This window comes from Pectinophora gossypiella, chromosome 20 (assembly GCF_024362695.1).
Source record: "Pectinophora gossypiella chromosome 20, ilPecGoss1.1, whole genome shotgun sequence".
Lineage (NCBI taxonomy): Eukaryota > Metazoa > Arthropoda > Insecta > Lepidoptera > Gelechiidae > Pectinophora > Pectinophora gossypiella.
The window spans coordinates 8,952,280-8,962,570 of record NC_065423.1 but is presented as its reverse complement, the minus strand read 5'-3'; the positions used below and the strand labels follow the sequence as shown (position 1 = coordinate 8,962,570).

Below are 10,291 nucleotides of genomic sequence, written 5' to 3'. Positions count from 1 at the left end.
AATCTTTGTATTTTGGTCTAAAAATATTTCGAATTGGTGTAGACACGCTTGACCTGCGTGGTTAAAGTTGTATTTTCTCACTCCAAGCAAAAAGAAATTAATCATGACATGATAATTGAGTCTCGTTAAATAACGTGTTTTGTAATCTACCGTCATTCATCAAATGTTTCAATATTCAATATTCTTTATTTGTAATCTTTTTAAACCGATTGAAAGAAAGTCATGTGAATACGATAATACAGTGAATTCTTTTGTTTCATGTCATAACTTGCCACGTGGTTCGGCAACTGGTGGATTGCTAGCGGCGATGTAAGTGGTGCGGCCTGAGCTGTAGCCGTGCAGTGACGTCATCATGGCAGCACGTTGTATTATACCAGTCGGACTTGCTGCGCTGGTGAAGACCTAAACCATGTCACAAGACCAGTGGTTGATCTTTTATTGGAAATTCTTATAAGTCCTGGTGAGTCTTATCTGTTTTACCTGATTTGAAATATGGGAAGTTTTAATAGGATACAAACGAATGTAGTGCAGAAAGTTGTCTTTTGTTAACTTTAGTTAAATTGGAAATCGTAATGAAGTGAAGTAAACATTGCGAAGTAAAATGATTTGGATTATGATTAAATGAAATAGGCTTAGAAAATGCCCGAAACAGAGTAAATCATTAGTGAGAAAATTGGAGCAAAACATTCTAAATGATGATCATACCGAATCAGTAATTGTGTAAGTGCGGTAATATTTCCTCGAGGTGTTGGTCGCTACATTGTGACTTTATGACTTGTGTGTGTGAGAGCAGGGTGCTCTGTCGTTTTGTGGTCGTGGACCATGGTGGCCATCCCGGGAGGGGATGTTGTGACTCATGACTGTTTTGTAGCGTAACCGCAGTTGGGGGAGGAATATTACAGCCTGTTGTGCTTTGCAGTAGATGTGTAATGTTGGTTGATTTAATTGAGCAATGACAGCTATGATTGACCTGTTTCGGAGCAACTCTGATAGGAAGCTGCGCACTTGTAGTGTTCGGGGCTGCAGCCACTTTTGTGCTGCTCGTCTTAGAAACTACAGGTATGCGGTCGAGGCCTGGATGTCATGTTGACTTTGTATTTGGTCATGACATTGTACCTGAATCTAAGTCAAGTTGACCTCCGGTAGAATTAGTCGAACTGCGCAAATTAGAAATTAGTGATATAAAAGAAATTGTGTAACGCATTGACCACTATTCTACCAACTAAAATGTAAAGTTTGTGTGCTAGCTGTGTTGAGATATCGTCACTTGGTGTAAGTGGCATGAGTTGCTGTCGCTCGATTTAGGTGGCAGTAACGACTGTGTTGGGATATCGTCACTTGGTGTAAGTGGCATGAGTTGCTGTCGCTCGATTTAGGTGGCAGCAACGACTGTGTTGAGATATCGTCACTTGGTGTAAGTGGCATGAGTTGCTGTCGCTCGGTTTAGGTGGCAGCAACGACTGTGTTGAGATATCGTCACTTGGTGTAAGTGGCATGAGTTGCTACCGCTCGATTTAGGTGGTAGTGACGCCTGGTTGTGAGATATCGTCACTTGGTGTAAGTGGCATGAGTTGCTACCGCTCGATTTAGGTGGTAGTGACGCCTGGTTGTGAGATATCGTCACTCAGTAGAGTGGCATGAGTTGCTACCGCTCGATTTAGGTGGTAGTGACGCCTGGTTTTGAGATATCGTCGCTCAGTAGAGTGGCATGAGTTACTATCGCTCGTTTAGGTGATAGTAACGACAGACGTGTAAAGAGTAATTGGATTTTCATGTTTGGTTGTTTATAGTGTGTGAATACTGGTCAATGGTCCGTGTATTGTTAGTTGATGATTTATCATGATGTCATGAGAGCTCGTGTAGAGTCACAAGTAGAGCTCGTGTAGAGTCACAAGTAGAGCTCGTGTAGAGTCACAAGTAGAGCTCGTGTAGAGTCACAAGTAGAGCTCGTGTAGAGTCACAAGTAGAGCTCGTGTAGAGTCACAAGTAGAGCTCGTGTAGAGTCACAACTAGAGCTCGTGTAGAGTCACAAGTAGAGCTCGTGTAGAGTCACAAGTAGAGCTCGTGTAGAGTCACAAGTAGAGCTCGTGTAGAGTCACAAGTAGAGCTCGTGTAGAGTCACAAGTAGAGCTCGTGTAGAGTCACAAGTAGAGTCACAAGTAGAGCTCGTGTAGAGTCACAAGTAGAGCTCTTGTAGAGTCACAAGTAGAGCTCTTGTAGAGTCACAAGTAGAGCTCGTGTAGAGTCACAAGTAGAGTCTCATGTTGGTCAGGAATGACCGAGCGAACTTGGATACTGTGCTGTGGTATGTTGTTTCAGATTAACACACGAGGACGTGTGTCGCGCAGGATGGCCGTGTCGGAGTTAGTTATGAATTAAGAAGAGAAATTGATCAAATCGGAAAATAAAATGAAGTTACATCACTTCCGTCATGAAGTTGCAACGCTCCGACGAAAGGTGGTGTACGAGCAGAGCGGAGTGAAGTCGGGAGTCACTACAGAGTCGTCGTGTCGAGCGGACGTGCACTGCCGTTCTAGTCGGGCGGTCTACCGCGAACCATCGTCTTGAGCGGACGTGTCGAATAATTACGATCGGAACGTGGAGTGCTATAGTCGCTCACCTATAACTTGTAGGGACGTCAAGAAAGTGTGATCGGAAAAGAGCACCTAGCAAGTACGTTCACATGTCCCGATGATTCGGTCCGAATGTTGGAACCATGGGTGGTGGAGGGCCCCTTCGCGCTAACGTCCTTATGCGCGCTAGATAACGAGAGACTGTGTAACCGTTACGAATACCGTGACGTTGCCGTGAGTGTGTACCTTATGCTGTGACTTTATTTAATCGTGATACAAAAACTATGTGGAAGTAAATAAAATGATTGTGATACTGATGACGGCCATTATTGTCTTCTAACGCCCACTCTTCAAACGCCCACCCTCCATTCTGATGATGATGTTACGACCGACCCGACCCACACTGCTACGACATATATATATATATATATATATATATATTATTTATAATGTATATAAGTATGTCGTTTATATATATCTATATATAACGAAAACTTAGAGGGGTGGTTCAGGCCATGATTCTGAGTTGATATAAAGTAGAAATTTCCGTCGCTAATCTATGGATTGGAAAATAATTAAAAAGAAAAGAAAAATTTTCATGAATTTTTTGAGACGAAATTCCACTTGATATCAACTCAGAATCATGGTCTGAACCATCCCCCTCAGTATTCGTTACGGTGTCACTTACACCCATACCCACTTATATGGCTAACGTATGTACTTGTACGGGGTGTAAGTGTCATCGTAACGAATACTGAGAGGGATGATTCATCTCATTATTCTGAGTTAATATCAAGTGGAATTTTCCATCGCAAAAGTATAGAATTGAAAATAATTTAAAAAAACTAAAAAAAAACATGAATTTTGCGACGGTAAATTCCACTTGATTTTAATTCAGAATCATGGTCTGAATCAACCCCCTCAGTATTCGTTACGATGTCACTAACACCCAGTATATAAGGTCGCTTAATGTACTTTTCTATTTCTTTTTTGTTGTATATTTTGCATTTCCTATACTTAAGTATGTGAAAAAAATTATTTGTACTAAGTAGTTCGCGCTTCTATCTCCATAACTTAGCACCTGAATACACCTCTGTCTCCAGCTTGTTGACAGCGGACCTCATTAGGGAAAGTAAACATGACACGTCATAAGTAGGAAAGGTACCATTACGTGGAAGTGGGAATTTGTAGTTTTTTTTTTATTTGCACAACTTCACAACAAGCCAAGTGCAGTCTCCAGGAGAAGGTTGGAAGTGCCAAGTGAGCGCGAAACGTGCGCCATACAAATGAGCGCATAGTTCATACTTCAACTCCACTTCTTCTATCGTGTGGATTGTGAGGTGAATTACCAACCCCATCAATCCCGGTGTCAGGGTTATTACTTATTACTGAGCCGCCAAAGGCCCCTGACATGACTCGTGTAACGACTACGTACTTACAACAGTAACTAATAACCGGGACCAACGGCTTATCGTGCCTTCCGAAGCATAGATCTTTTTTACTTTTTGGACAATCAGGTGATCCTGTAATGTCCTAACCAAACTAGGGATCACAAAGTGATTTTTGTGATTTGTCCCCACCGGGATTCGAACCCGGGACCTCCGGATCGTGAGCACAACGCTCAACCGAGGAGGCCGCTCGTCCCATAGGACAACTCCACTCGTCCGCAAACTTTACGACGCATGGAGTTCCGCGAAAATTAAAAGTTAGTTTTGTGTATTTTAACCTGTAGCCCGGCCGTTTTTCCCGGTTACTATACTTACATTATTAAGTATAGTACAGTCATGAGCAATATAATGTACCTACTTTAGGACTCTGTCGCACTAACATATTTGACATTTAGTGAAACTTACAGTTCAATTTGTCAAAAAAGTTAATGTGACATGGTACCAAAGTGTAAACATATGTATGTATGCTCGTGACCGTAAGTACCGTAAGACCGTAAGTAAGTAGTCGTTACATGAGCCATATGTCAGGGGCCTTGGCGGCTCAATAGCAACCCTGATATAACTCCCGGCAAACTTCTTGAGCATCGAGTGTCGTAGTGGGGGAAAGTTCGCGCACGTACACTTCCGTGCAAAAAAAATGAACTTATGATTAATTTCTTAAGTTCATTAAAAAACCATATATATATCATGTACCCACTTTAGAACCCTGTCGCACTATAATTTTTGACATTTAATGAGACTTACGGTTTAATTTGTCAAAAAAGTTAATCTGACGTGGTATCAAAGTGTAGGTATACATATTAGTACCCGTGACTGTACCAGTGTTGTGAGCTTATGTTAATTTAATACGAAAGACTAACTTTATCGTACAATTTACTTACAGACTAGAATCTTCGAGCCAGCAGTTTATAAATAACCTGTCGTTAAAAGTCTACAAATCGATATAATCTAGTCTACCTACCTGCTACTTAGACATACAAGAACTGTTTTAAGTTTACGCGGTTATTATTATAATTAAAACACATAATAACGGGTTCTTACCGCGTTTAAATGGGGATATGAGACTCCCGATATTTCGACACTGTTGCAAGTGCCATGATCACGGGATGACTGATGAGATTGGAGAGGAGTAGGTAGATCCATAATTTTCTACGGGCAGATGTATCTGTCTACCCTCTTTCTTTGCTAATGTGGTGAAAAAACGTGAGTACACAGTGAGTGCGGTTTGTCGTAGTGAGTTTGGTGCGAGTTCAGATGGTTCCGAACATTCCGATATCAAAAACATAAACAAGCGGCAAAGAAAGAGGGTAGACAGATATGTCTGCCCGTAGAAAATTATGGATCTACCTACTCCACTCCAATCTCATCAGTCATCCCGTGATCATGGCACTTGCAACAGTGTCGAAATATCGGGAGTCTCATATCTCCATTTAAACGCGGTAAGAACCCGTTATTATGTGTTTTAATTATACAAGAACTGATTCTATACCTCAAGACTAATGCTATCTATTATTCGTGTTAGCGCCGTACGCTGGCAACACTGCTTCCGCTCCTCCCCCCCACCAGCGGATGTTCGCGCTCCGCACTTGCAACGCTCTCTCCACCGCGCCACGCCTGACCGTAACGACGTTATCGAACTACTCATCATCATCATCAGCCCATTAACGTCCCCACTGCTGGGGCACGGGCCTTCCCTATGGATGGATAGGGAGATCGGGCCTTAAACCATCACGCCGGCCCAGTGTGGATCGATGGTTATTAACGACTGCAAATGCAGCCGAGACCAACGGCTTAACGTGCCTTCCGAAGCACGGAGGAGCTCGAGATGAAAACTTTTTTTTGTGGTCACCCATCCTATGACCGGCCTTTGCGAAAGTTGCTTTACTTCAACTATCGCAGATCGAGCGCGTTTACCGCTGCGCCACCGAGCTCCTCATTTAATCTAACAACTAATCTATGGAGTGCAATAAGGCCGCCTTTTTGTATCTGTTGTCCGTATTTCTGTATCTTTGGCCCTTCCAACCTGTTTCTTCTATTCCGTGGTCCCACTGCTGGGCACAGGCCTCCCCTTAATCAACCGAAGAGGGTATGGAGCATACTCCACCACGCTACTCCACTGCTGGTTGGTGGGTGAGGACTGAGGACCATAGTTCTATTTATTTGAATTTTCCGTCCCTTTCATTTAAGGTGGATTAGAAAATGACAGGTAGAATTTAAAACCAGCATCGGAACTAGGTACTGCCAACTTTATTTTTAAATACGTATTAAATATTATTATACCAACTATAGAAATTTTATTCATCAATGTTGCCAACCGTAGAAAGTATAATTATACATCTGCGATACTATATACGTACTAGTCTGTACTAATAATTAGCGCCCGACTAAGTATTTGTATAATTACACATCACCCTTCATCTATTAAAGTTTTAACAGTCTGCATGACATCCCTAAGTGGTATTTAACACAAGTAACGTATCTATAATGTATGCCTGCAATCAGTAATACTCACTATAATCCTCAACAATCATCAAGTGCTTCGACCAATAGCCATACGACGACTATCTACGTTCACCCGCCAACCGCGAGGCGAGAGGTGTGCTAAATTTTATATCCTTCGTAAAATGGCTAAATCAACGATCGAATCGTTAGAAAAAGTTATAAGCAGGTTCTTAGCACCGATTGAAATTAAAATCACAAGTGTTCTGACGGAGTTAAAGAAGCTTGAAGACAAAATAGTGAGTCAAGACCAGCAAAAGTTCGTTTGCACAAAATGTCACTGCAGCAACAATCACCCGATGACAGGCGACGCCGACTCTCCCAGAACCTCCTTAGTGACAGTGAGCGTACAGGAACGCAAATCCTTTGCGCAAAGTGTGAGTAAAAAACCATCGTTACTGACAAAGAAACCGATATTACCGGCTTCAAAAAACCAACAGAGGGTATCTCTACCGACTGTGCGCGCCGACCCCGCGCGTGCACCTACATCTACGTCAGCGAGTACCCACATCAGCATGGGTTCAACAACCTCAACTGAAAACAAACTAGGCAACACGGCGACAAACACTGCATCACCACTTGTTTCGAGCCACGAGGACCCAAGTCAGCTTGAAGATTCCCGGGCTGAACCTCTAGTTGAACCCCCATGGCAAGTAGCAAAGCACAAAAAACGTAAATCGCAACGAGTAACTGTGCGAGGCACTGGACCGATAGACAACGAGCTGCAGACCACTGAGCGTACTAAAAAAATCCATGCGTGCTTCTTCAAACCCGAAACTTCTAGCGATGCAGTAAAGGAGTATATGTTTAGAAAATCACCAGCAACCAGTGACTACAAAGTTGACAAATTAAAACTGAAGCACGAACACTACTCGTCATTCGCTATAACATTCCCAATGAGCAAGTTCAACTTTTTTATGTCTCCGGATAACTGGCCGGCCGGCGTAGAAGTTAGCGAGTGGTTTCGATACAGCGCGCGACGCGCGGGGCGCGCGTCACACAGCTCCCACCACGGGCGCTCTGCCCCCGCCGCCAGTGCACCCGACACCGAGCGCGGACACACGGCCGCCACGCGTGACTGATCGACTGATCGTATGCCATCAGAATATTAACGGCCTGGCTGGGAAGACTAGGCGAATGGAAGTCCTATTGAATAACCGACTTCAGTGTGACGTGTTGATCATCACTGAGCATTTTCTTCGAGACGATCAACTGACATCTGTAACTTTGAATAACTATGACTTGTTGTCTTCATATTGTCGCCCAAATATCATCCACGGCGGAAGTTGCATTTACGTACGTTCGGGAATTAAAGCCATTACTAGACCTGAGTACAAAGACTTATCCGTTGAACAGTTGTTTGATGTTTGCGGTTTATATTTAACCGAACATGATTTGCTTATAATAGCAGTATATCACTCTCCCTTAACTAACGATCTCGAATATCTGCAGTTATTTGAGAAATTACTTGATAAATTGAATAACGAGTCTTGCTGTTCTGTTATAATGGGTGATGTTAACATCAACTTATTGCAATTTTCTTCGAACAAGAAAAAGCTGGCAGAAATACTATCAACCAGTAATTTTACGCAACATGTGGATTTTCCAACTCGTAAGCAAGGAAACTGCGTATCATTACTCGATCATGCTTATACAAACATCCCGGGTGACCGTGTGTCAGTCGTTAATGTTGATACTAAACTCAGCGACCACTCCGCGCAAAAACTCACCTTTGTTTACGATAGGAATCGGACACAATTACCCACAACACCAAAAAGATTACTTACACATTCAAACAAGCTCAAGTTCGCTCTCGAATTAATATCTATTGACTGGAATGAAATAGTTTTGCGGCATGAGTATGACTGTGAGAAGCTTGCCAGTGCAATTTGTACTTTGTTAGGTAACAAATTCGATATTTGTTTTCCTAAAAAACGACTGCCATCCATAACGAACAAAAACTCGTGGGTGGACAGTGAGGTCCTCAACATGAAACTGTTGCTTTTTGACTGTTTGGATCTAAAGGAAAAATTCCCCGATAACGAGAGCATCGCGGCTCGTACCGCAGAGCTATCCACCCGCTATGAGTCATTGCTGTCAGCAAAGCGTACGCGGTACTATTCAGAAATGATAAAAAACTCTAGCAATAAAAGCAAGCAAATGTGGTTAGTAGTCAATACCGAGTTAGGGCGTAAAGTTCGGGATCGTGTGGACTTTACAGACGTTATCAGGGACTGTGACGGTTTGCCTTTTAAGTCTAAAACAGAAGCCGTGAACGCTATAAATTACGAATTTGTGAGCGCCGCAAGCGCATGCGGCGCCCCGCCGGCCGACCGCGCCGCTTGCGCCGGCGTGCTGACGCGCGGGCTGCCGCCCAGTGACTCGTCACTGCGATTCAAATACTTCACTCCACAAGAAGTGTTGTCAACACTACAACGGCGAATCGCACATAAAAGTAGTACGGACGTATATGAATTGTCACCGAACGTCCTAAAAGACGTATGCCCCGTCATTAGCATCGCACTTGCCAGATTATTTAACCTATGTGTTCGCCAGGGCATTTACCCAGAAACCCTCAAAAAAGTAAAAATCTCACCGCTGTACAAAGGGAAAGGACATAAATCAAATATTAAATCCTACCGACCGATCTCCTTGATACCAGTGATTAGCAAAATATTTGAAGTGGGCCTTAACGCGAGGTTGTTGTCGTACTGGGTGCCGCGAGATGTGCTATCGGAGAGGCAGTACGCGTACCGGCACGGCCGCTCCACCACCGACCTCGTGCGGGAGGTGGTGTGGCGCGTGCTGAGCGCGCGCGAGGCCGCCCGCCACGTCGCCGTCATCTGCTGCGACCTGTCCCGCGCGTTCGATACTGCTAATCACGAGCTCATTAGGGACAAGCTCGAACACTACGGAATACGGGGTCCAGCTCTGTCGCTTATAGCTTCCTTCATGTCTAACAGGAAACAAGTAGTTTCAGGAGACGGGGGGCAGACCACATCAGAAGAGCTGGAGACTGCAATGGGCGTGCCACAAGGCTCGTGTCTGTCCAACACTCTTTTCAGCATCCTCTTAAACGACTTGCCGGTATCCGTAGATGGGGCCGATATCTTTATGTACGCCGACGATGTGACCGCTGTGGTTTCCGCTCCATCACCGTCTGAGCTGGAACAAAGCCTGGTTACAGTAGTCACTAAGATACATACATGGTTGACGGCAAACGGTTTGGCTTTAAACAGGGAAAAGACCTGTTTCATGCGTTTCTCGCTAAACGGCCACAAACTGCAACCTTTGCAGATCCCAGTGGGCGGCACATTCCTTCAACAGGTTGAGTCCACTCGGTTACTGGGTTTTACTATCGACAGCGGTCTTTGTTGGGATGAGCACATAGATGACTGGTGCACGCGCCTGGGGCGAGCTTGTTTCGCTTTGCGCCGTCTCGCTAAAACTGCGTCGAGAGATGTGGTAAGAACGTGCTATTTCGCGACCGTGCACTCTCTGATCACGTATGGTACTGAACTATGGGGTAGGGCAGCGGACTGGGAACGCATATTTCGTATGCAGAAGCGTGGTGTCCGCGCTATTGCGCGAATACCCAGCGATGTATCAGCGCGCGAATATTTCATAAAATATAAAATTATGCCCTTACCTTGCATTGTAATCCAGCAAATAGTCACCTTTGTACACGAAAATATAAACATGTTCGCAAAAAAAGGTAGAAATGAAAGTCATGCTTTGCGCAGTAACGCTCAGTGTACCGACTTGCTGACG

The 10,291-nt window shown here is 44.1% G+C and overlaps 1 protein-coding gene across 2 annotated transcripts; it reads right to left on the bottom strand.

Annotated features, from left to right (window-relative positions):
• Nucleotides 1-9,385: 9,385 nt before the first annotated feature.
• Nucleotides 9,386-10,291, bottom strand: LOC126376329 (uncharacterized). 2 transcript variants are annotated; one of them, XM_050023660.1, is made up of 2 exons: nucleotides 10,170-10,291; nucleotides 9,386-9,685 (listed from the first exon to the last, which is right to left on the bottom strand). In XM_050023660.1, the coding sequence occupies exons 1-2, from the start codon at nucleotides 10,250-10,252 to the stop codon at nucleotides 9,430-9,432; spliced, it is 339 nt and encodes a 112-aa protein (XP_049879617.1). In that variant the 5' UTR covers nucleotides 10,253-10,291; the 3' UTR covers nucleotides 9,386-9,429. The 2 variants fall into 2 exon arrangements, with proteins under 2 accessions (XP_049879617.1, XP_049879618.1); XM_050023661.1 differs by having other exon boundaries at nucleotides 9,386-9,680; nucleotides 10,170-10,286.

Bases quoted from the DNA above. Each gene is read 5' to 3' on its own strand.
- LOC126376329 (XM_050023660.1), bottom strand. From the start codon at position 10,252: ATGACTTTCATTTCTACCTTTTTTTGCGAACATGTTTATATTTTCGTG. The intron at 9,686-10,169 runs GTAAGGGCATAA...GCTTTGTTCCAG, and splicing joins TTGCTGGATTACAATGCAAG to CTCAGACGGTGATGGAGCGG.